This window comes from Oryzias melastigma, linkage group LG3, assembly GCF_002922805.2.
Source record: "Oryzias melastigma strain HK-1 linkage group LG3, ASM292280v2, whole genome shotgun sequence".
Classification (NCBI taxonomy): domain Eukaryota; kingdom Metazoa; phylum Chordata; class Actinopteri; order Beloniformes; family Adrianichthyidae; genus Oryzias; species Oryzias melastigma.
The window spans coordinates 33145531-33173061 of NC_050514.1; the positions used below are offsets into that span (position 1 = coordinate 33145531).

The 27531-nt window shown below is 37.3% G+C and overlaps 1 protein-coding gene across 4 annotated transcripts in view; it reads left to right on the forward strand.

The window, feature by feature from the left end:
* si:ch211-186j3.6 (neural-cadherin) overlaps positions 1-27531 on the forward strand; it is a 482505-nt gene that overhangs the window by 372550 nt on the left and 82424 nt on the right. For all 4 annotated transcript variants that reach the window (XM_036211377.1, XM_024294975.2, XM_036211378.1 and 1 more), the window contains 2 exons: positions 5226-5406; positions 10593-10759. In XM_036211377.1, the coding sequence (XP_036067270.1) occupies positions 5226-5406; positions 10593-10759 (348 nt within the window). The remainder of the gene's footprint in view (positions 1-5225; positions 5407-10592; positions 10760-27531) is intronic.

Genomic DNA, 27531 nt, shown 5'->3' on the forward strand with positions numbered 1-27531 from the left:
TGCTGCAGCGTTAATTGATCAGATCTGTCAACAGAAAGAGAGATTTTTATCTGACAACCCTTCATGCTGTCAGCCTCTCTGGGCCGATTTCTTTTAATAATATCAGTATTTGGAGGATTCATTACCACAAATCTTCCACTATTTAACATTTGAAAACACATTCCTGCAACGTTCACCTCATTCTCAGGAACTGCAGTCGTCCAAAATACTAATGGGAGGATTGACCTGCAATTATAACCTATCAATGAGAAAAATATATATATTTAAAATAGAATAAATAAAAATAATAATATTAATAATTCAAATAAAAAAATAAAAATTATTTGAAAAAGAAAAAAAATAAATCAATGAGGAGAAACTATTCTGGGAGGAGGAAAGCTACATCCTCATTTCTTAAGATAAACATTTTTATTCCCCTTAAGTAAGTGAAAAAAAGTTAAGAAAAATCTGTAAAAATCCAAACTGCATGAAGCCAAAACACTGACCTGGATGTCCACATGAAGATGAAAGGCGCTTCCCTCAGACCAGGTGTTCGTCAGGTGAGGTTGTGCAGGTGTCCGATCAGGAAAGGTGATTGAAGCGAGACTCCTAACTCCTTTAACTGAAGGGACATTAGACAGGAAGAGGCCTCAGAAATAGTTTTTTAAGGACTTTGAGTTCTGTATCCCTCTGGTAGGCCGAGCCGCGTTTTCGTGGAAATGAAAGCTCTTTTCTTCACGTGGATCTGCTCTGATCCTCAGAAGTTTATATTTAGATGTAAGTAATGAATTTTTGTTTTTTTGCTTTTTACTTTTTAAAGTTAAAAAACGACTATTACTATGACTTCCCGAGCGCTAGCAGCTCCGCGCTAACAATGCTGACCGGCAGCTATTGATGATGTCATCGAGTAAGAGTGACGTCTGAATTCAAAGACAGTAGGTGTGTTTGAGATCATGCAGGCGGACGCAGTGCAGTGCATGTTGGGTAGTTTTGACTCTGACGTCACCTGTCGATTATCCTGGAAATATCACGATAAAGAGGCTGGTTCAAGGCGCCTACCCAGGCGGGTGCAGCTGGAAGTCTGGCGCTGCGCTGGCTGCAAGCTCCCTTGTTGACTACAATACAATGCATCGTGGGAAACGGTGTCTTTGTAGTTCCTATACTTCGATGTGATTCTGATCAGAAATTAAGGAAATCTGCACATTTTGTAACTATTTTGGGGAAGTAGTGAATCACTGATGAGAAAATGAACAAAATTTCAAATAATCTGTGGTTTTATGTGTTATTGTTGCCTTTAAAAGTTAACTTTAATTTAATTTTGTTAAATTTATTTGGGCCAGTGGACATTAAATTAACCCAGCGGCTATTTTTCATCTTAGTAGTTAGAGATTTGGGTGGGAATTCAGACATAGTCACTATTTTTAGCATAACTCTCCGTTTAGAGGGCTAAATGTAGGGGTAGGGAAAAATAAATCAAAAATCTTTTTTGATTTAAAAAAATCTTTCCATTCTGAAAACCAAAAAGATAAAAACTGCACAATAATTGCTCTAAAGAGAGAATAATGATTAAAAAAAAGAAAAAACACTTGCCAATTCTACTTTCTGCCTGTTACACTTCAGGTAAAACTGAAGAGTCCTGAAAAGTCTTTCCAGAAACAAAGTTATGATCCTGAAGTGACCAAATTCCAGTAAAACAGATAAAAATTGTTGTTGTTTTTCATTATAGGAGGGATTTAAAGTCCTTCAGGAAATCTGAACCAATATGTGGCCTGTAGAAGCTGCACACAGGTATTCTTTCATCTGCAGTCCTACAGACGTATAGTTTACCTACAGCAGACAGCAGCACTAACTCTGGCTTCTGCGTGATGCGTGTGGGCGGACATGAGGATAATTAATCTCCAAAGAGCGAGCAGCGGTGGGCGTTCTGATGATTAATGATGTTGATGGACATGTTCTGCCATTGTATAGGGTTTGTTCTCCTATTTTAGTCCCTTTCACGATGGCAGCTCTTTCTTTTTATTTTTTCTTTTGCAATGTGTTGATATTTCTCTTCTGTCGTCATGGTAACAAAATCAGCTCCATTTGTTTTGAGGGTCTGTGACGATGTCATTGACTCCGTTTTAACTGTTTCAAAAAGCACTGGAGCACACATTAACAATGTTCATGTTTTTAAAGAAGAATAAATCTATTTTTATAGATTTTTTATGATCTATTTCAAAGATTTGCCCAATTCTGTGGTTTACAACAATTATATGTGCCGAAACAAGAACATTTTTTAATTACAAATAATTCAGGTTTCTAGGAGTCAAAAATTGATTCATTTTCGTAGTCCTATCATTGGATTTTTTTAATTGATTCATAAATTATAATCCATAATGAATGAATTCATTTTTAATCTAACCTTATAATTCCTGAAAAAAGCCAAATTTTTAGGTATTTTCATTTAAATTTGTGGCATTGTAGTAAAATAATAGATCAAAATACAACGAAAAAAGTGGCTTTATGAAGTTTTTTTTATTATAATGGACTTCTAAACTTTTACTTTCATACCACCAAAGGGTCATTTTTAAATGTCAAACTGAGAAAAACAAAAAAACAAAAACATCAGGTCCAAAGTGTTCCAATAAAACATTAGGAACACTTTTCTGAGAAATCCAAACCGAAAACGTTGTATTAAATCTTATGTCTAAAATAAAAAAAGACACTTCAAGTGTGTCTTTTCAGTTGGCACATTAAAAATGATTTTTTTTTAAATATTTTTTAAAAAACATAAAGAACTCACTTGGTTAGCATCTTTGCTGCTAGCGTGAGCCGTGGTCTTTGCGTCTAAATGATAACCTAAACTCGAGCTGCTGCAGGCGTAAGAAAACTCGTCTTTGATATATATAAAAAAAAAAAAAAGAAAGTAATATGTCAAGATTATTTTTTAGACATTTTAGTGTGATTAGGTAAAAAGTAAAAGACCGCTCATAGGGGGAATTCTGCAGTTCTTGTAGGGCTTTAATAATTTCCTGATTTAAGGAATACATCACTATATTTACAGACAACAATATTGACAGTTTTGTTTGACCAGCAGACTGTAAAAAAATGCACAAAAAAGTGTTTTTTTGCAGTTTTCTATGACTTTTTGATATATCTGCAATTGCACTTTTGACATTTTCTGACCTCTTAGGAATGTCTGACACGGCTGTGAAACATCTTTTTATTCTAGACAGAGAAAAATAAATCCTTTTAACCATCAACACAATCATTTAAAACTGAGCTGATCAATGTGTCCTTTCAAAATAAGAATCGTGTAAGTTTGTTTTTCTTTTATGCAAATTTTAACATCAAAGCAGAATTTCAGAGAAGAATGACATACTGAAGAGGGATTTGTGTCACAATTTAAGAAAAAAAATCTTATTTTTTTCAGTCTTTGTACCAAAACGAAGGAATCTGTCCCCTAAAGAAAGTTCCACCTCTCTGATCTGGGAGCTGATTGGTGCATCTGTTTATTCAATTTCCAAAATGACTGAATTCAACATTTAAATGGATTTCGTTAAGTTGTTTGCAGCGTCTCCCGGAGGCTTCCTTCCTCTCTGCTGTACACTTGGTTTTGAATTTCTTCTTCTTCTCCTTGTGTGGGCTGTGACATGTTTATATGGAGCCCCTGACATTAATCTTACCAAACAGGACAGCCCACAGTGAGTCTGTCAGGGAGACTGACACTCTTGTCAGCTGGAGTCACACTTTGCAGTTTTTGCAGAAGGTGGCGGACTTTTGTGCACAAACACACACAGATCGCACATTATCAGAGCTGTGTAGCTTTGCATCGGAAAAGCTTTAAGTCAGGGGTGTCAGAGTCGAACGCACAAGGGGCCAAAATCCAGAGCACACCTTCGTTTGTGGGCCGAACAGGATAAACATTTATTGAACACTGAAAAACTACATTTTTAAAACTGTAAACCTTTAACTTAACATACATATGAACTAGATATATAACATTACCTGTGATAATGCTAGTGTGAATGCTGGAAGCTGAATTTGTTCACTGAAGATACTAGTGCTGATGGTTGAAGATGCTGAAATTAATAGCTAAAAACGCCAAATCTGATTTTGTGAGCTAAAATATTATCTAAATGCCAAATTAGGCTAAAAAAAAAAACAAAAAAAAAAAACTTAGGCTTGCCAAAACAGCTAACATGTCACTATAAAATATCTAAGCTTCAAAGTTTCCAAAAAAACTGAAAAAAAGCCTAAATTAGCCAAAAACAGCTATAATGTAAATGTTAGCTAAACTCCAAAACAGCTTAAAAATCTTAAAAAGAAAAGCCTAAAATAGCAGAAACAGCTAGCATGTAGCTAAAATATTAGCTAAACTCCAAAATAGCCTAAAAAATCTTAGAGAATGCCAAAATAGTGCAAAATGCCCCTTTTTAAAAACTTTTTAAATGAATTCTGAATAATAAAAATGCAGGAATATTATTCCAGAATAAATCAACTTAAACCTTAAATAACTTTCAATATTTTACTCCACATAAAAATATATTTTAGCAAAATTATACAAGTTAGAAATAAGCTCAAGATAAAATTTGGCCATTAATAACAATATAATAAAATGATCCAGAGGGCCGGATCCGGCCCTCGGTCCGTGACTCTGACATGTACTTAAAGGGATGAGCAGTACAAAGGTCTAAAAGCGACAGGAGGTCTCTCTGCTGGTGGCTGAAACCAATTAGCAATTCTAGCATCCAAACTGGATTAGAAGATCTCCTGCGTTTTATCTGCTTCACCAACAGAATTGATGATTTTTTTTGGACGGTCAGAGATAAAATTCACGAATAAGCATCATTTCAGGAGGCTTCTCTTAAGTATTCAGGCCCCGCTCCCGTGCTTTCAGCTCACGCTGGTTTTCCATCACAGGGTTCTGTCAGTGTCAGCAGAGAGAACCGGGGTTACATGCAGCGGCGAGGAGACAGGAAGTCCACAGAACACTCTCGCCCTTGAGCTCACTTCTAACCAGCCCACTCCTGCGTCTTCACTTCCACTCCACTGCATCCGACTTTTTTCTGGATCCTGACCTGCTTTATGTCTGCACTGCATCTTCCTCAACCTGCTTTTCTGGGATGTTTTTTACCGACCAATTTGTTAGCAATCCTGTCATCTCATTACACACCTCATTTTTCTCTTTTGTCAGGCGGTAAAACCCCATTTTTTACCCTCCCCTTTGCTCCCTACAAGTCCTCACCTGTATCTCCTCCTTCCAGCTGTATGATCTGGGCTCTCCGGCCGACTCGCAGTCCAGCTCTCCGGGCTGCCTGACCACAGATAGCAGCTGCGTCAACATGGGATTTCCTTCCTGCGGCCACCGGGGGCGCTGTCACGGAGAATGGGGCTCCTTCAGCTGTCAGTGCGTGCCGGGATACACCGGATACCAGTGTGAGGAAGGTAACCGCAACTTTTCCCATCTCACCAACGACAAAAGGGTAAAAGTTCAACCTCAGCAGCTTAAGGGGAGATTTCAAAATCCCGTTTTTACTTCCAAAAAAAGAGACAAAAAATATTTTTTATCCCCCAAACTTGTTTTTCTTCACTTACAATAAAATGATCTTGAATTTTTTTTTTTTAAATTGATGAAAACTAAAATTGGTCCAAACTTTAGAGCTGTTATGGCCAAGGCCAAAAACAATTACTAAACCACAAAAAGCCACAGTAAGCACAAAAAAAAACAACAAATATGGTGAGTAAAGGCTCACAAACACCTTGAAGAAAGAAACCTTGAGAAAACTGTAAGTTTGTCTCCACCATCTTTAAAAAAAACAGAATGATCCTGATCCTTCAGAGCAGACATCAGCTGTTGACCGCCGGGGATGTTGGGAAAAATCCATCCAGCGATATATCGGGACATTTCATTTGGCGATACTTGTATCGATATCAGTGTCTTCCCGCTTAAATCCCCGACCACAATCATACTTTACAGACTTTATACTTTAAGGTTCATTCATTCTATGTTTTTTTTCTTGTATTGAAAAATATTTTGTTGTAGAAATCAGACGATACTGTTCTCTTTAAGAATAAATATTTAATAATTGACCAAAGAAAAGCAATATGAATTTGCTCGGGTAAAAGCAGCTTGTATATGAGATCACTAAATAAAATATTTTTTTACTTTGAATTTTTTTATTCATATTCAGGCAGAGTTTTTATAAGGCATACTCTTTAAAAAGAATTGTGTTAAATTGCTCTGGTACAGTCTGGGGATATATCGTGATATGTATTGTATTGTTAGATATGTATCGCGATGCGTATCGTATCATCAGACTCTTGAGATACACACCCCTACCCTAAGATCCATTCAATGTGAAGCTGGGAATGATGCATTTCTTAAAACTAAAGTCCCACTGTATTTTTTTCAATCTTAAAATTGTTACCAGCGAACTTTTAATTATGATTATGAAGTTTTTAGCCAAAATCAAAAAGTCTTTGTCATTTTTTTAAGACCTATTTTTATGCCCAGCGGCAGTAGCTCATTAGAAATACTAATCTTGGTTGTAGGCGGGACTGTTGACAAAGATAAACCCGCCCCCCTCCCGTCGCTGAGAGCTCTGTTTATGAAATATACAAACTTATAGCCTCAAGCTAACATTAGCGGCACAAAAATAGGAACGAGCAATATCGGATCAGTCCAGTCGTACAGTTTTGAGCTAGGATCACAATTCACTACAGAAAAGCGTTGAGCGCTCACCGTGTCTCAGACATCTAAGTGTGAATGGGCCGGGGGAGGGGAGACTTTGGCCACGCCCATTTGAGCAGCTGCATCAACAGTCTGAGCCTTTTTAAGCATCCACTTTTCTCATCCAATGTGATTTGAATTAAGAAAGACTCAGGAACGCATTTATCATCGTAAAGTATTTTAAATAGGTCATTTACTATCAGAAAAATGCTACAACTAGAACATCTTGAAAACACAATAAATACATTTTTATTGGAGTGGATCTTTTAGGCCTTTCAACTCCGTATGGTGTTGTGGCTTCAAATGAGCTGAGGTGGATGAGAAAACGCTTTTTTTTTTTTGCAGTTTAACATAAACTTAAGGTTTTTTTTTTTTTTTTACAGAGGAATGTGTTCTTATTTCTATGTTGGTTCAAACTTTAAGAGTTTAAGCAAAAGAGAAAAGTGTAGAAATTCTGCAGTGAGGAGTTTTACTGAATTCAAATATCTCGAATTACTTAAAAAAATAAAGATTAAAGCTTTATAAATTGTATCTATTCCAGGTTATTTTTAGCACATACATCCACAAAATAATGAGGGAACTCTGTACAGCCTCTGTAGGCGGGTCCAGTGACATGGACTTCACCTGGCTGTCAGAACACAGTGGGAGACGGGGGAAGGAGTTTGCATTTTGCCCACTTTCCATACATCAAGCCCGCCCACATTGAGGTGGTTCTGAAGTGTGATGGAGTTCAGTTGAAACGGCGAATAGAAACGAGTCGACAACAGAGAATTTCACCAACAGATTGAGTTCTCCACCGATGGTCTTCTTTAACTTCTCTTCAGATAGTTTCTAAAATGTTCTTATGAACGTTAGCCTCATCTAATCTCACTTTTATATTTTTTACTAAAACCAATTTCCAAATTTTTAACGTCTCCAATTGTTTTAAAACACATTAACCCTTTAACTGCCTGCTCAACCAAACGATGGGAAACATTTATAAAACATGTTTTTAAATATACTGATTGTGTGTTTTACTCCCCAAGGTACGGAGCCCCTAAAGGGACATTGAAATAAAAATATTGTTGTGAATTTATTATTATTTTTTTGTCCCAAAATTGATCAGTTAATAATAGATGTGCACCAGATAGTAACTGCTGCAGATTAATTAACAAAAAGAAATATTTACAAATTAAATATTTAGAAAAAAATAGGAGAAAGAAACAGTCTCTATCTTGTGTGCACCAGTTACTAACCCATTTTTATTTTTTTACTACTTTAATTTTTAGAAAAACAAGTTCTAGTTAGTAACCAGACTTTTTTTTAACTGCAATGTTTTCACAGAGCCCCAAAGTATTTTTTTAGAAAAAAAAACGTAAATTATTTATTCATTTTTTTTTTACGTTTATGTCCCTTTAGGGGCTCCGTACAGAAGCAATAAGCAGCAGGAAAAAAAAACACTTTTTTGTGTTTTTTCTTTTCTTTTTTGGGTAGTTAAAGGATTAAACTGATTAAATATTTATATAGTTCACCAGTAGGGCTACTAACATTCAGTTTGTATATTTTATTTTGTTTTCATGATCAAACACTAACAAGAATCTGATTGGTTTGTACGGATTTCAGATAAATAGAATAAAAAGAAAGATAAACCATCAACACGATCGATGTCATCACCTCTTTCCTTCTTCTGGTTACTGACTAAAAAAAACTTCACAACTTCAAAGAGTAAAAACTCGTATTTTCTGCTTATTTTCCACACAGGAGTTGTCTGCAGACAGTCCTGCAATCTAACAAGCAAGCTCATTTATTATAATAGTGGCTGCTCCTCTGTGCTTTCCTGCCATTAATAGTAAATAATGCCATCTGCTTCACGCCATTCTGAATGCAGATGTTCCATATTCTGTTGAAATTGCATATACGGGTCAATTGGCTTTTCCCTGAAGGATTCTTGATCACTGCTGTGCCGTTTGTGAGAGCGGCTCAAAGGCTCCCGGCAGCTCCCACATTAAGGATCCTCACGGCTCGAGGAGGAACGCTCCTGCGTCAGCCGTATGTCTGCGAAGGCGTCTGGCTGATTGCAGCTGTAGGAGGAGGCTGTTGGGCTGAGATGGGATCTCTAATGATCCTGGACTATTACACGCATCCTCCACTTTGAGGAGTGGACTTAAAAGTAATGCTTCCTGCTGACCGCAGCACTCTGTGGCAGCCTTTACAAGTCCTGTTTGCTCTGTGTCACGAGCCTCACAATGACACTGGACACTTTTTTTTTAATGCACCGGTATGTTCTGTGACTGTGGAATGAGAGTCCTTTAGTTGATACACACAGCAAACACTTTATGTGAAAACAACAGTACCTAACATGTTAACACTTGAAGAAAATAGCATTTGTTCAGTCGGGGCGGAGCAGACTTTTTTTGGAGGGGCTGTCTCACGTTGTGACATCAGCACGTGAGGTTCCACCCGTTTCTGTAGGTATGGGCGGGGTTGTTGCTAAGACTGCTCTGTGGTCATCTACAGCGTGCATTAAAACACTTCCTCTGGTTCTATTTGTATCATGGTCACTTAAAAAAAAAAATATTCAGTCATTTTTTTTGTTTTTTATTTTTGCTATTTTTGGGTGTTTTTTTTTTCAGAAAAAGTTTGATCCGTGGTGCGGCACGTTGTCATGGTAACAAGACAAGTAACAGAAATGCCGATCGTCACAATAGGTTAAATAAAGTATCAGTACATGGAGGGAGTTCATCTCTTACTGCTTTTTATGTCCAGAAGAAGAAGAAAAACATTGTTGTTTATTTGATTTTTTGTTTGTTTTTTTTTTTTAGGTCTGCAGGTTTGTTTCTTCTGGCTGTATGTCAGCATCTTTGTTTTCTTGGAGTCAAACTGCAGACATAAAAGTTTTTAGAGTTCTTCGTTTCTCACTGTTGATGTTTTTTGAGTTCACAATTTATACTTTTGGATTAAATTAAGAAAAATTAAAGCTATAAAAATGAAGGAAAATTTTTGTTTAAAAGCAGCATGTCATCAAATTCACAGTAAAACATTGTAATTAATAGTTATTAATCACAACACAAAAGTGTGATTAATCTGATATTAACAAAAGACAATAAATTAAACAAAGTACAAAGAAATACACTGACATATGGCAAAAAAAATAGTATTTAGCTAAAGGTCTATTTTTTATTTGAATTTGTAACTTTCCAAGGCTTTTGCAGTGAAAGTAGGTCAGTGTGAGTATTCCATGATGGATTCCATTATGGAAAATTGTTCACGTGTTCTCTTGTACAGAGGTTTATAAATAAAAAAACATATTAAAATAAATAAGATGTTTTAAATTTTAAAACGACTTATAGACTCCACCTGGAACACATGGATCAAAGTTAATGAGCTGCTTGGGTTAAACCACACACTACCAGTTCTCTAAATCAGGACACTTGCTCAAACCCTCCTGTCCTTCAGGCATGTCTTCCAGTTGTATTACAACAAAGTGCATTTTCAGATCTCATTTTCCAAAAATCGGAGGGACTTTTCCTCATAAACTAATATGATTTCTTTCTTGTGGTCCACAAAGATAAAGCGAGCGTTTGGTCCTTGGAAGACATTGATCTATTTTTGGGTTATTCAGAGGCTACGGCTGATCAGTTCCAGGTTCTGAGCTGAGAAAAAAAATCAAAGATGACTTTGGCTTCAAACGGGATCTTGAACCCTTGAACTCTGTTGATGTCACAGCGAGCAGAGAAGAAAGGATGTGGAATCGACTGCAGGATTCATCTCCTGCATTTGCTATGAGTTTGAAGAGAAACTTTGACAGCACTTTAAGGGTGGATGTGTTCGTGTGTGGCTCGCGCCAAACACATTTTACATTTTGTGAATATTCTGTCACAGCACGGCCTGCTTTGACCTCCTGTCACATTTGGGTTTGCAGAGGTGCCAGAGTTTTCCTTTGATGGCCACAGCCACGTGCGTTACGAGCTGCCGTCGCCGCTTCCCGCCCGGAGGACCTCCGTCCAAGTCCTGGTTCGCACTCGCAGACACAGCAGTGTCCTCCTCAGCCTGGTCTCACGGGATCAGACCGAATACCTGCGACTGGAGGTGAGTCTGCTGGGAGTTTGGATCACTGTCATGTGACTCACAATGAAGATGGCTTTGGTTTGATCATCAGAGTATTTATTTGTCTATTCATTTACAAATTACTTACAGTAACCCAACCAGCCAAGTGGGGCCCACATGGTTTAAAAGTGGACAGAAAGTGTGGGCCCCGTGTTCCTGTGGTTGCCCCTCCAGTATTTGCCCACAGTGACTTAAGTGAGCACTAAGAGGGTTGACTCGCTGCACCAGCCAGCCTCCCGGTGGAAAGCGTAGCGTGTATCGAGCTAGTGAGCTCCGCTGTAGCAAACTCCGCTGCAGCGAGCTAGGGAGCTCCACTCTAGAAAGCTAGCGGCCTCTGCTTTAGCAATCTTCGCTCTATCAAGCTAGCGAGCTCTTCTGCAGCGAGCTAGCGAGCTCCACTGTAGAAAGCTAGCGAGCTCTGCTTTAGCTATCTTCGCTCTATCGAGCTAGCGAGCTCCACTGTAGCAAGCTAGCGGGCTCCGCTGTATCGAGCTAACGACCTCTGGTGTTCCACAGATCCACCGCGAATCTTCTAAAGTATCTCCATACCACTCATCAACGACAGCCTTATACGTTTCTTATAATCTTCACTTGCACACGACTACATACTACGAACACATTTTGACCATTTTGACGTTTTGAAGCTGTGCTACCCCTCCCCCGTGAGTCTTTCCTGCCCTGCTGCGTTTACAGCCTAACATCAAAACTGTGCATTCATTCATAAAGGCTGGATTATCAATAAAGGTGGACATTTGAATAGTTATATCTATCATGTTCTTCTTTGGGTTGGAAACTCTCATGAGCTAGGACATATCGTTAGAACACCGGCACTCAACAAACACTTTTGACATGGACTGGGGGTCCTGCTATGACTTGGCCACCGTGGGTCCAAACCGTGGGTCCAAACCGTGGGTCCAAATTGGGAGACACCGTTGATGTTACACTCAGCCCATCGTGGCGTTGATAGCAGCACAGCGACTCTGAGACCTGCGTATTGACGAATTACGATTGTCATGAGAAGAATACAATGAAGACAAAACATTGTGTTTCCTTGGGAGGCATGTTGTCTAAAAATGTGTACATTTTTAAATGGACAAGAATCTATTGTGTGCAGAAGATCTGAGTTACGAATGACCAGAGATGCAGGACGTATAACCGTATTGTATAACCCCAGCCGGCGGAGTTTTGATATTGACAGCGATCCAGCTTCCACCGCCTTTTGGCCGATCAGCTGTCGCCTTATGTCATAATGACGTCATCCTCAATGGCCACCTCACTGCTGTCGTCTATATTAAAGACCAGGCGGCGGCCGATGGAACCTCAAAGATCCTGCCCATCGTGTGGTGATAGTTGTAATACTCTTTCATCGCTTCATAGGAACGTTTTCCCCTAAGACACATTTACAGGTAAAGTAAAATAAATCTAAGGTTGTTGGATCTTGTTTGGGTCTTAAATAAGTTTGTCACATTTTTCTAAAGAGGTTGAAATAAGCTCCTGTTGGGGGAAAAAATGTATAAATGATGCCAAGTGAGGCACAAGTTTGACTGAAGAAGAACTTTTTTAAGAATATTGCTAGAATAAAAACACTTTCTACATATGCAGGAGGAAATATTGTGGTTTTAAAGTCAGATCTGACTTTGATCATCACACCAGCAACAAATAAAAGATGAAATAACCAAGAAAACAATGGTTCCTGTGTAGCAGCAGCAGAGATGACTTCAAACCGGAGCGCCAGGACTGAATGCATTAACAATATTATTTGGTTATTTGCCTCAAGGGTCTCATTACTCCCACCGGTTGTTCTCTTTATGCTCAAATTGCACTTTCATATTTGCTCATTTGAAAGAAAGCCTGTTTCGTCTTGATCCGACTCGGCGGCGTGCTGTGACCTCATGCATTGATCAAACCTCAGAGCCGGTACTGATGATGATTGCTTTCTGGACCACAGCTGCCACCGCGGTGGAAGCTCTCCAGCCATCTCTGTCCATCATCCGTCCGCCTCTGCTTCCCATCCTGCTCCACGCTTCCTCCCAAATGTCACAGTACTTCCTCAGCACAACCCCACGGGGGGGCACGTTCACATCATTAATCCACCACACAAAGGGCATTTGTTCCTGGGTGCAGACAGCATGGAAATATCTGTAATCTTAGAAAATGGATTCCCTGCCGTGAAACATAAACCTCCTAACAACATGCTTTAAAGCTTAGCAAAGGCCAAGGCCAGAAATTAGGATTTTTATTGCAGTTGTTCTGTTTCCTTGTATTAAAAAATCTTTAATCTTTACGCCTGGTTCACACTGGACGCAGAAGCACCGCGGAAGCGCCATGGAAGCACCCCGAAGGCGGCGTGTAATGGAGGCCGCTTCCGTTCGGCGCCCTTGTTAACCTATGGCGTGGATCACACTGCCGCGGTCCACCACCGATCGCTCACGCCGTGCGAGCCGGGAGCGATCCGTGTGAATTCTGGCAGGAAGTTACATCAAGATGCATGAAAAAATCTGGTTTATTTTCAAGATAAAAACAAATTTTCACAATAAAACACAGCGACTGACAAATGCGATCATGTTTTTGTATCTAAACAGACTGTAGAGATTAAAATAAATAATATGCAAATCAAACATATATATCTTTGTGTGTTTTTTGATTGTGTGTGTATATATATATATATATATGTATATATATATATATATATATATATATATATATAAAATATTATATAATATTTTGGGGTTATTAACTTACCCATGATTGCTAAAGCATAAAAAAAACTTTAGCAGAAGCGGCTCGGAAAAAAGCGGACCTGGTGTGGCGCGCACTCCGCCCTGCGCGCTCTTCACCGCGGCGTTTCCGTGGCCAGTGTTATCCAAGCGTTAGACTTTTTAAATTGTCTTCCAAAAATGTCCAATAGGTGGGAAGCTACAAAAAATTATAACAATGTTATAATAATAAAGCAACCAAAAAATGAGCTAAAAGCATTTTGAAAATACATTTCAACCTGTCAAACATATATATATATATTTTTTATATACATATATATATATATATATATATATATGAGCCAAAAGTTTGAATTTTTGAAAAAACATTTCAACCTGCCAAGCACCCCATTCATATATATATAAGCCAGAAGTAGGCAGTTTGGCTGAAAGAAAATCAAGGAGAATGCAACAATTATTACAGTTTTATTTCATAATTGAGCAAAAACAATATTAGATAAAATTCTCATACTTCCTTACAGGGCCACATATAAGACTCCACAGGCCTCAACTGACAGAATAACAGCTGAAGTGCATGACCGCATAACTAAGAGGGAAGTGAACCAGTGGGGCTTGTTAGAAAGGAAACTGAAGAGAGAAAATCTCTTTTCTCCAAAGAAAAGCATCGCAGCGCAGCTCAGGAATCTAAACAAAGCCACAAGGCCGTTAAACATTGTTGTTTGGACTGAAAATGCCCCACTTGGAAGCATGTGTTTGTGGAGATTCTCCGTCTTCCAGGTCATGTTTTCACAGGATTCTGGTCTTCGGGCCAGCTGGACTTTAACGAGAGATCTAGAAGGAGTTTAGCTGCTCATCCCAGTTTCTGCTCCAGTTCTAACTGGGGAGAATTCTGGGTTTTTATGTGACGACTGCTACAGACGTGTGACTAAAAGTTCAATAACGTGAACTTGTGAGCAGATGTGACAATCAGACAACAATCCAGTGTCAAGTCCTGTTGGTGATTCTCCAAGGCTTTTGTCAAAGGTTTACTGTTTGTGTGTGGGGGGTGTGAATGGAATGTTATTCTCCTCGACAAATGTGACAGATTGTGATCAAAAGCACAGAAGTGTGAGTATGATGATTTACAGGAACGGGACCAAATATCCTTAGCTTTCTGCAAACATGTTTTTATGTCGTAGGCAGTAGTTTTTATTTTATTTTGAAAAGTAAAAAAAAAAAAAGCTTACAAAATAAGGAATATATAAATCTACAAAGAACAACATGTACATATATCTGGTCTAATCCCCCCGCGGTACCTCGCTTGGAGACTCGCAGCAGAACGAGTGCATGTGTAAATTGTATTTTTTTTATTTTTTACTCGAGCACAAAACATATTATTAGTTACAAATCAAGAATTACGCACACACAGATTCTAATTTACGCACAAATCAAGAACTACGCATACACAAATCAGAGTGAGTCTATTTTCTCTCCATAGAAATTACATTGACAAAATTGTAGAAACCTTCTCCTGTGAAGCAACACAACTAACAGGTCATAAAGATAAAGACATCGATAATTAGATTCGTCTTTCAGGCTAGTTAGCATTAGCACAAATGAAAGCTGCATTAGCATGTAATTTTCTAAATACATTCATTTTTCTTGGCTGCACAGACTCAGAGGAAAAGTTAAAGTTAGGATTACGGTTGCGAACAGCTCACTGTGCTGCGGGCTCCAGGTGCGTAACAGCTAACGGGACTTTAACAGTTAAATACATGCAACCAACAACAATATCCAGCCTTAGATGCACTTAAAACAATGCAACGATCTGCATCTTGGCTGCACCTATTACATGTCACCAACATGAATTCCATCAGTTTTTGAGCTGTTCACATGTAAATACGTACAGTTTACATCAGCCTTAGCGAGTTAAAAATTTATATTTAGGATGACAGAAAATTTCAATCATTTCTGTATTTTATATTGGAGTATTTTGCTAGTAAAGACAAACAATGCGCCTAACACCATTTATAGTGACTCTTGGTAGCTCCAAAACACATGTTGTAAACTCCAAATACTCGACTATCTCCATGGAAACAATGATGCGCTGCCCCGACCGAAAATGATTGAACAGTTTTGTACCAAATGTGAAAGTAGGTCATCCATGTAGCCTGTTATATGTGATACCAAGATGGACATTTGTAGGAACAGAACGGTGAAAACAAAAAGTCTGGAGAAAGATTTTGGAGAAGTTTTGACATTTCACATCAAACTTCATCTCGCCATCGGTTGTGGACGAATAAACAGAAAGCAAAAAAAGAAGAGTCCCCTCCCTGGTGCTAGCTGCATGTCAGGTGTGAACACCACCTGCTGAATGTGCGTTCATGCGACTCATTCTTAAACCAATCACGCGGCCGGTGTGAATACAACATCGGCAGCACCTCAATAGCACAAACTCTTTGACATACCAACACTTGTCGACTGTTTACACAAAGAAAACGGCTTTTCGTAAAACTAAAATAAAATGTTGCGTAGCTGCTTCAGAATTAATTGCATTTACTTTACACACTCTAAAAAGTGAAACACTAATTCATCACAAAAACACATGTTAACGATTTCCTCTAGAATCTTTAAGCTGAGCCAACCGCTGGCAGAATGGTTCAAAGCAATATTTTTGAGTGCGGTGAAGTAATTTTTATTCTACAATAATCACATTTCAAAGTAGCATGAACTTAATAATTGTCATATTTATTACAAGTATTTAAGTTTATCCAACATGACATTTTACGTATCACAGTTCAACTTTGGCAGTATCGTTTTTTTTACGTATTCTGCGTCCTGATTGGACTTTTACCTCGTCACTCTCCTCCACGCCGTGCCTCATAGATCTATAGAAATCTTCTGTCTCGATCACATCTTTGTTTCATTCTATAAAGCTGGACTGATTTTTTTTATGAAGGTTTGAACTTAAACAAAAGACAAACGTGTGAAAATGTTGATGTCAGAAAAGTGTAGTAAGAGTGTAATGAGGAGTTTGCTTAAAATATCTAGAATACTTAACGGACTTCACCCGCTGCAGTTAAACGGCTGAAGGAATGTAAACACTGGAGCTGTGGTGTTATAGGGTTCGAACTCTTATATCGTCAAGACTCACTACATGAGACAGAGTGTTAATTGTTGCACACCTGCTGTCTGGTTTGCTTTACTGCTAATACTCCTGTAGGGTTTCCAGAGTATTGATTGACTGGTCATACACTATTTCCTGACTGGTTTCTAGTTCATCAACTTCCTCCATCTCAAAACATTTGACTCTGCAGCAAACCTTTCAATAATTTATTTCAGATTTTAATTTACCTTTTTTACTTAGAATGCAGTCATTAATTAAAAATAATAATAAGGCAAACGTTGTTATTTGCTGGGATACTATCAGCAGGTGACATCCCACCTCCAAGCAGATCCGAGTCAGCAGGTCTCTCATAATGAAGGAAGGTGGGTGTTAATGAATTAATGGTCTCCTCAGAGGAACATTAGCAGCACCCTGTTTTTCTGTCTGGGTGACACTCGCTGATTAAAGTCCCGTCCTCCTCTGGATGCTGCTTTGCCAGTCTAATGCCTCCTGAAGGTCACAGTGTTTGCCTGATTAACTGCTGTGTTGACTGACAGAGAGAAGTCCTCAGCGCGCCGCGGGTCAGCGTGGGGACACATTTGCTATTATTTAAAGAGTATCTGCATGTATTATCATATTTAAATATATGCGTTTCTGTTTTCCTGCAGAAAGCGGCTCCTACACTGCAAAAAGAGGCAGCCTAAGAATAGGAGAGGAGAGCGAATCTTAAGAAGAAAAATCACTAGAAACTAGTAAAATGATCTGTTCATGCAGGAAGTCATTTCACTGAACTAGACATCTAATAAAGAAAGAAGTATTCAAAAAGGGAAAAAATAGATAAAAAATTAGCTGTTAGCTAGGATTACTTCAAATGAAATGTTATAATACGGAGCCCCAAAATAAGATTTTTTTTTTTCCCAGTTCTCAGCAAATTGTTTGGTTTTTTTTAGTTGTCATATACCTGTGTTTCCATTGACTATGAAATTCCACAAATTAAATTTGTGATAATAAATTCGTCCTATGGAAACACAACAATTTCAAAAAGTTTTTGGACTTTAAGGGGGTGGTTTTGGAGGAGTATCAACATTCACAAAGTTGCAATGGAAACATTTTTTATGAATTAAATGAGTCGCAGCGTGTCATCCAGAATGGTTGGATCCACTGCTCCTCTGTGAAAACCACCATTTCCTAAAATCTCTTCATCCGTAGTCACTCCCACGTATCTTACCGCTCCGTGGTCTGAATGAGACGCCGACGTCTCCTTTGATGGATGATGATGAGCGCTAGTGCAATGGCAGAAATTTGAATGTATCTCCTGTAGATCAAAGTATTGTTCAGTTCTGTGTTTTTGGGAGACTTAACACATGAAGTGGTTTGTGTTTATTCACATAATTATGATTTAATGGAAACAGTGTAAACGTAAATATGTTTTTTTTTCTGATATTTCTAGAATTTTGATAAAGTTTTGCACATATGTACAATGAAAACACACCTACTGAAGTTAATTCTGACCACAGTGAAAGTTAACTTGTGTAGAAAGTAGAAATTAATCATTTTAAAACAAAATGTGAACAAATGAGAATCTTAGTACAAGTTGGATCATCTTAATAAATCACCATAAAATCTAAAAACCAGCACTTATTCTTGAAAGATAGATCATTTTAATGACAATGATTGCCGGTCTAAATAATTTGAAGTTTTTCATGAGGTAAAAAGATTTTCTAGATTTTAGCTCTTAATGAGACAAACTGCAGTGAATTTGAATGAATAAGGTGGAAGATGAACGTTGATCCAACAGCTGCAGCGAAGAACCGAAGACCCGCTGTTGTGGGCGGAGCTGTCTGCTATTCCTACAACGAGGAACCCAATCGCTATTTTACTTTGGGATGGGGACCGATATTAATTTTTCTACAATAACGAGCACCGGCGTTGTCTAATAATCGCGGAAGTTCTGCAGTTTCCTCAAAATTCTCTCCCCTTCCCTGGTAGCTGAAGACCCACAGGGAGACTGAAGTACAGCCACATATAAAGGTCACATGACCGAGCTGTGAGGTCTCTGATGGACCTCCATTAACACAAACTGTTCATACACTGTAAAAAGTTCCACATTGGATCAATTAGCAGCATTTCTGTAATTTGTTAGATTTAAATGTCTTCATCAATTTTAGATTTTGATCTAATGATTTATAAAAAATATATATTTGATAAAAAACGAATATTTTCAATGCAACAAATTACTGAACTTTTGTTAATTGATCCAAAATTTCACTTTTTACAGTGTATCTGTGGCCCAAAGACATCTGTGACTTCCGTCTGGATGTTTTATTTGCATTTTGAATCAAAAACATGTTAATTAGTTTGTTGACAACATTTGTTCTTGTTTTTTTATGAAATGACACCTAAAAGTTTCATTTTGTGTTGTGAGAATAGTTTGTTAAACAATTTTGGGGTTTCCGCAGCAAAATTTATCACTTTTTTCATGTTTTTAAGTCTAGTGTGTGAATATAAGATGGAAGATTGACAAAATAGAAGCAGTTTCACAAAGGTGGAGTTGTGCTGATTAAAATTATACCAAATAAACAAGCAGGTAGTCTTTCAAATTGAAAATACGGAGTTAAATTTAAAAAGTACATGAAAATGGGGTTTTAGGCCCCAAAGGGTTGAACTGCAGGTTACACTTTGCAAACAGGAACAAAAAGAAACAATCACAAAGTTCTGTGATTATAGCAAACAAAGAAGTGATGAAGATGTCGTTTGAACTCCACCTGGAGGCGGAGTCCGTCGCTGCGGCGGCACGGCGGACTCACAGGAGGAGTTTCACACCGTAACGCCTCCAGGACGGTCTGTCTTCCGACTGCTATCCCACACAGGGAGAGGAGCAGGAGCCAAATCCCAGCTCTCCGTTCAACTTTAATGGGGGTTAAAACTGCCGCAGATTCAAAAAGCGCTCCCCCCGGTGGATTCTCCACATAATTAAAACCTCATCAGGAAGCCTTGAGATGGGCCTCAGCTTTCCAGCTCCACCACCTTGGAGTGAGTAAGAGGAGAGGACAGGAGAAGGAGCGTGGATAAAGAGGACGCCAGGACGCGGAGGGCGGTAAATACAGTTGAAGTGAGGTGGCTGTTTTGGCCCCTTTGACCGAGTTTGCCCTTCAAAGCTTTGGTTTATCTTTGTAATGTTGAGGAGGAGTGGGTGGTTAATGATGGCCGCCGACGTCTCCTTCACATCCTCCTCCTCCTCCTCCTCTCATCTCGCCTCTGTTGACGCGGCAGCAGCCGCAGACGGAGATGGAGGGGAGAAAATTATGCTCAGTGGGACACTTGGAGGAACAGTTTGAAATTGAAATGAGAGCGACCCTCCCACCACCCTATCATTCTTAAAACAGCCTTCGGTCATATTCCACTCTCATCCCCGACTCCCTTTTTTTTTTTTTTTTTTTGCTCAGAAATGTGTTGAGGATTCTGCCTTATTTACATGAACGCCACCGTCTTAAGAAAATTAAAGCAATTTTCCTCTCATCTTCTCTGACTAACAAACGGTTCTCTTGTTTCCACTCGTTTCTTTCTCCGTCTTTTCATTCTTCTCACTTGCATCCTTTCTCCCGCCGGACCGGGCGGTGGGAAAACTTCGGCGTCGCTGACAGCGGGGTGTGTTTGCACAAGTCTGCAAATTGAATGTTAAAATGTCAGACTCTCCCTCATGCGATATTTATTTTGGACCCAAAGCAACAGAACAAATGACAGCCACCCTCTCCTGCAGGGCTTTGTAATCATCCCGCGTGGCAGATGAAACTTTTAGAGCATCTCGAGTTAGAACCGCTGTTTTCAATTTATCCTGCTTCCAAATGAAAGAGGATTACTGGAGTCTTAGTTTTACTGTGAGACTCATTCCTTCCCGCCTGTGTTTTCTAACCTCGTGGAGTTGATGGAGTTGTCGTTTTGGCCAGTTGGCCAAATTGGATTATTGATCCGCTTCTTTATTGCCCAAGCGGCATCTGTTTTCATCCTTTTATCCCTACCAGCTTTAAATTGTGCGCATTGTTCTCTGGTCACTCCAACATCCCATTTGCTTTCAATTGCCATAAGGATTGTTTTGATTTGATTTGCTGGGATTGCGAGTCTCCTGCTTCCATTGCAAAAAGATTCAAGCACAACGAGGTTACAGGATTTTACCCGCAGAAGATCCAGATGACGTGTCTTCACAGGGAAACTTTGATTCTTTTACAAAAACTTTGTTTCTACCAGATTACTCTCAGCTGCAGGTCTTCAGGTCGGGGTGGATGTGTGGCTGTAATGAGATCTTCTCTGATGCCGCTGAGTTCTGCAGACAGTTTTTGTGCGACTCCAGTCCACAACCAGAAAAGCTGAACACGGCAAAGCGCAAGCCGACATCGCCACAGTCCAGCAGTTCAACACACATAATGTGTGGAGGACCTCAGTCTCAGACACAGCCTGAACGGATGAAGACATCTCTGCACACATCTACACACATCTGCACACATCTACACACATCTACACACATCTACACACATCTACACACATCTACACACATCTGCACACATCTGCACGATCACCCGACTCCTGGAAAATCACTTGTGTTAAACCAAGTTATGCTCTCAGCGCCCACTATAGTGGTTCAAGTTCAAGTTTATTGGTTTAGTTTTCCATTTCTACAGTTAACACAATATACAATATTTACAAACAACCAATAAAAAAGGAAAAGGCAGAAGCTTATGAAGCTTATTCGAGGCCTTTCCTTGAAAACTAAACAATGTCCGTGTTGATCAGCATGATAAAGAAACAGATACAATAAAAAAATACGAAAACAAGTAAATCAAATCCTTTACATATGTGTATTGTAATAATTTATACATTTACGTTTTCAACTTTTTTTAAACTGCAAAAGCGAAGTTCTTAATTTTAATTCATCACTCAGTTCATCTCACCTTAACGTTAGTTTAAATGTAACCTGTTCAAAATAAGAAAGAACTCCTAAATTATACTGAATAACTCTTAAAGTAAATCGTTTCTATATTCTTTAAAACTAAAATATGTTTAACTTTACTAACAATCTCCTTTAACTTTTATTCAAACAAAATAAAGAATTTGTTGAATCACAATATCCTGTTCTCTTAACTATTTTAATTGCTCTTTTGTTTAATTTAACCAAAGATTCCATGATAGTTTTTCCTGCATTTCCCCAAATCTCTGCACAATATGAAAGATACAGAATAACTAATGAGCAGTAAACAAGAAACAATTTTATGTAACTCATCCCTGATTTTAAACAGAATACCAATAGATCTAGAAACTTGTAGTAGTTTTGTTTAGTTTTTCTGCTCTGTACTCAAAACACACAAGTTATCTTAAAAAAAACTAAGTTGCTATAAAAAAGGCTCATCTAAATTATCTTAATTACCCCTGTGGGTAAAATAAAGGATCACATTTAGAAAACAAATGTATTTGTGCCTTTCATTAGACCCTATAAACGTATTTCTCTGGCTGATAGACCGAAACAGTAACCTGGTTACTGCTGCACATTTCAGCTATTTTTGAAAGATTTGCCTCTGTTTTTTTTTTGTAAATCTGCTCTTAAATAAACTCCAGCAAATGCTTTGAAAGTTTTTTTTCCATGTCCATAAAGGCAACAACAGCAGCGTTGACAGGAAGTGTCAGGAGACGCAAATCAAAGCACAAATCACCAAAGATTTTCCATTTTTCATAGTCGTATCGCCATGACATCCTAATCCCGTCCAGTTGGTGTGTGACTTGTTAGTGCGATGATATGCACTTAACTTGGCAGTAATAGCAGGAGAGGATTTTGACAGGGAAAGGCAGATGGATGGAGAGTGAAAGTCTTCTTTACTAAAGAAAACACTGAAAACATGCTGTCAAGGCAGGTAATTCACACCAGAACCAAGCAAAGACTAGACAATACAAATGAACACACGCAGGAACATCAAGAACCATGAAATTTATCAAAAAACTTCCATAATATTTTCTTGTTCTTGACCATTGACTGTATAAATACATGGACAGAGTGACTCCTCCCCCTGCTGTTTTAAACAGGAAGTCCTCGCTGGTTCTAAGAATCCAAAGTCCCATAAACTTTTATAGAGAAATAAAAATCTATTAATCATTATAGGTATTAATTAGCTATTAACAGCTATAACGTTTAAATATTTTATAATTTATTTTATTTTATTTAACAGATTTAAATGTGTTTTTATTGTTTTATGGCTTGTTGTATTGTTATTATTTAGTTTCCTTCGGGATCAATAAAGATTCTATTCGATTATTTTCCATTCCAATCCAATTGAATTAATGTTTTTTCACATTCTTTTTTGCCTTGACCTGATAAATGTAACTTTATTCCTCCCTCAGATATTTATTCTGCTGGTTTAGACAGCAGTATGTTTTATCTCATCCATTGATCTGACACTTTTAAATGTAAAGAAAAATCAGATTTCTCTTTTGTTTTTGCTTCATTGTGTTCTGTCCTAAAGGACGTAACATACATTTGCATCTTTGCTCGGCCTTCTGGGACACATTTGGTTTTTGTCAGGACATATTTACTACAAAAACTGAAACTTAAGAAAATTATTGATTTTCCAGTTCCATTGAAAATGAATGGTATTTTTTTCCAAATTTCTAAAAATTCCTGCAATCAAAACAGTCACCATGTTCAGGACATTCGTGCTTGTACCATTACTTACACTTTTTAAAAATTTATTTTACACAATTTTTGTAATTTTACCTTCGTTTCGTTATTCTTTTTCTCAAATAATTCTTCAAATATTTCTGCGCTTTCTGCAAATTAAACAAATTTGGTATCAAAACATTCAGCATGTTAAGAACATTAATGCTATTGAGGTTTTTAAGGCTAAATTTGAATTTAGCTAATATTTTACCAACATGCTAGCTTTTTAGGCTAATTTGGGATCTACTGGTATTTTTTGAGCTAATTTGAATTTAAGCTAATATTTTAGCAATGTGCTAGCTTTTTAGTTTTAACTAATTAGGCTTCTACTGAGATTTTTTGAGGGCTAAATCTGGGTTAAGCTAGTATTTCAGTCATGTGTTAGCATTTCTGGATAATTTGGCAAACACTGAGATTTTGGGCTAATTCAAACCTTTAATTTTTTTTTCATGGTTTTTTTTGTTTGTTTTATTTTCCAAGAAATACTTAAAATTCTTTGTGCGCTTTATGCAGCTCTAACTCTGTAGCAACTTTGGCATTATGCAAATAACTTTAGCATTTTCAGCAAACCTCTACAGTAATTACAGTAAATTTCTTCAGCATTCACACTAGTAGTATTGCTGGTAATGCAACTATTTTAGTTCTTATTACTTTCAATTAAAACTCAAGTGTTTGTCAGCAGACTACTAGCAAACATGAGTGTTGGGAAGTATAAAACACAACACAGTTATGTGAAATGTGAAACTTGGAGGGAATAAAATGACAGTTTTCCTACATTTTTCCGTGGTGCTGTCAGAACTTGAATTATATAACAGATAGAAGCTGCAATTATGGGAACACAAAAGCAGTAGATGTGCTTATCTAAGATACGTACGGATTTAGGTTTTATTCATGTCAGTAAACACGGAAACAGGATTGTAGTGGCCTTGCGTAACACTTTCCATTTCTGACCATAATAAATGATTGCTGTGGAGTTTTAGCAGTCAGCTCAGCTGTAGAACCGGTGAGGAGCGCTCAAACCACGACCAGAGGATTCTGACGCCGCGTAATCCCAGCTAATCCCACGGGCAGAGTGAACTGTTCATCTGAGAGGTCAGAAATGGTTAGAAAGAGGTTAGATAAATGAGATTAAAACAGTGCTTTTTTTGCATTGTACAAGCAAAAATAAATGCAAAAACACCAATTAAAAAAAAAAAAAATCAAACGGGCTCTTTAAAGGGCACCGTTATGTCACTGTTTAAGTCACCCATAATTGAAATAATAAATCCTTGTTTTGGCAGGAACACTAAATGTGTTGTCATGAAGCTTTTTAGAAGTGCTGCATGTTCAAGTGCATAGTTCAGCTGACCTACTATATATATACTGTAAATATATATATATATATATATATATGTATGTGTGTGTGTGTTCAAAGCTCTGCTCCCACGTAAAATTAGGATTAACTTAAAAAATGAAAAAGTCTAAAGGTAAACTGTAAATTGATTCCTAAAAGTAAAAAGGGAGAAACTGAATAACTGAATTACTCAAAAATACAACATCTCGTTTGTGCCTATAAGCTCAATTAGTGCCGTGTATTGACAAGAGTCTCACGATACGACACGTATCACGATACACTATACAGAACAATTTTTTCCTTTTTTTTTTTTTTAAAGACTTAGCTGAATATTAATATCTTCCGTGGTAATAAAATAGTAAATTTTATTTAATAATCACATTAAACACTGCAACTGTATCTCATTTACAAGTTGTTTTTAATCACAAATTCATGCTGCTTTTCTTGTGGTAAATCAACAAATATTTATTTTGAAAGGGAACAGTCCACATTGTCCGGTTTTTGATAACAAAATAATAAATAAATGTGTCTTTACCTATAACGTTCTAAAAGTAGAAGTAAGTGGAAAACAGAAACAAGAAACTGAACTACATTTGCTCACAAATAATTAATTACATTTCGTCTTGTCAACCTTTTTTATTGATACAAGTATTGCCAAACCAAATATCGTGATGTTTCGCCAAATCGATTTCCCCCTTCCATCAATGAGAAGCAGAGACACATGATTGGACAGAATCTTGACCAATCAAGATGAACCCTCTTGTCTGTGATTGGCTGTTTGGTGGCACAAACTTATATGAGCTCATAGTTGAAAACACAAAACAAAGATGAAGTGAAATGTGAGACAACACATCTATAAACATTTTAATCACATAAAAATGTTTTTTGAAAGCAAAGAAAAAGATTTTGACCAAACAAATATTTTAATATGCTTCTAAGAATATATATATATTTTTTAATAATATTAATTTTGATTAAGAAACTGACTTTTGTTGTCGCTGAAGTGGAGCATTTATAACTTCATATGTCATCATGTCCCAGCAGAAAGAAAGAGAAACCAATAAAACAAAATGTAAAATTAAAAACAGCAGCTTTTACTTATAAATATATAATAATAATTAAATCTGCAATATTCCTTTTAAGTTTACGATGTTTGAAGTTTAAAACTTTCATTTTTTTATGTTTCTGTTTCAAATTCCCTGTCAGGTTTTTCGTTCACTTTAAGCCGTTCCTGATTTGACTCATTATATTTTCTGAACATCCCTGAATAATAATAAGATCATAGAAATATACGATCATCCAAAAAGCTTTTATTCATGACAGTAGAAAGTATTTGACAAAACAATTGTTCTGTTCCAGGAAATCTCATGAAAATCAGGAATGTTAAGTACGACTTTTAGCAGAATAGTGAAGTTTATTTAAATCCATTAACACTCTGTTTCTGTAATGAGGGAACATGAAATGTTTTTTTTTTCTTTTCCCAGAGCCTTTTGTGTTGTCCTCTAAAATTCACACTTCCGTTATAATTCCCTCTGTATAAATAACTGTTGGGGGGGTTGGCTCCATCAATGGTGGCAGAAACACGTGCAAATAAATAAATAAGATTTCAAACCATATGTTGCCTGGAAGGTAGCTGAAGTTTGACAAATGAAGTCTAATTTGAAAGTGTTAATTAAAAGAAAAGATCTGTTTTTCATGTTGTCGCTGCTTTAAATGACTCTGATCTCGTTGGCTCAGACGTTCAAACAAATCAACTTTTGGAGATGAAATACTTGCCAGTACATCTGTGTACACAGAGGACTGGATGGTGACGTTATTTTCTCCTCCAACTAATAAGATTTATTTAGGATTTCTAATGAGTGATAAAAGAATGAGAGATTTGGCAGAGTTTTTGTTTGTCTGATTTACAAGACTCAGAAGAAACTTTGTTTGGTTTCTGTTGTTTTAGCTGGTTATTTAAAGTATAAAAAAACTATTAAAAAGTCAGAATGTCTTTGAAAATGTGTTTGTTTGGTGTTAGACAAGTTTATTTGTTCTGCACATTTTGTGTACAAAGTCCTTTACATAAAACATCAAAAGTCGCATTCAAAAAGAATATTAAAGTGATTATTGTTAAAACAAGAAGAACAATTAAATTAAAGTTAAAAGAACTGGTACTTTTTGTTTACCTACTATTTTATTACACATGTAAATACCATGAAACAATAGAAAAAGTGAAGTAAATTGGAGTTACTTTATTTGTACTTACCTTGTTCTTACATGTTGTAAGTACTATAAAAGACACACAAACACCACGGTACTATGTAAAAACCCATTGAGTACATCATAGATACCCGGTAGGTACCACATGAGTATGAACCAAATAGTACCACAGAAATACACATCAACTACCATGTAAGTACCTTGTAGGTACAAAAAGTACAATTTAGGAACCAAAAGATTCCATTAAAAAGTACCATGTAAAAACCCTGTAAGAGCGCAGTAGGTACAAAAAATACCATGTAAATACCACTTAATTACCCTATAAGTACAGTACAGTAAAAGGAAGTGTTACCAAATTTTGTTTTTATTTCTAAAATATATATATATTTTATTATTTGTTTTGTTTTTTTTATCTGTTGTGATTTCTCATATGTTTTTGCATTGATTTGGACTTCTGGGCCACCGTAGAAATAAAAAAAACAAGAAGATAAGTCAGCTGAGCCGAGTGTTCCACAATACTGTCTAAAGTATAAACACTACATTAGCAGCAATAACTAAGAACGTCCAAATGAGCAAATGAACCTTGAACATTTCTGCAAAGGCCAGATCTTAATTAGGTAAATGAATCTGATTTCCATCCATCCATCCATCTTCCTCCGCTTCATCCGGGACCGGGTCGCGGGGGCAGCAGTCTAAGCAAAGATGCCCAGACTTCCC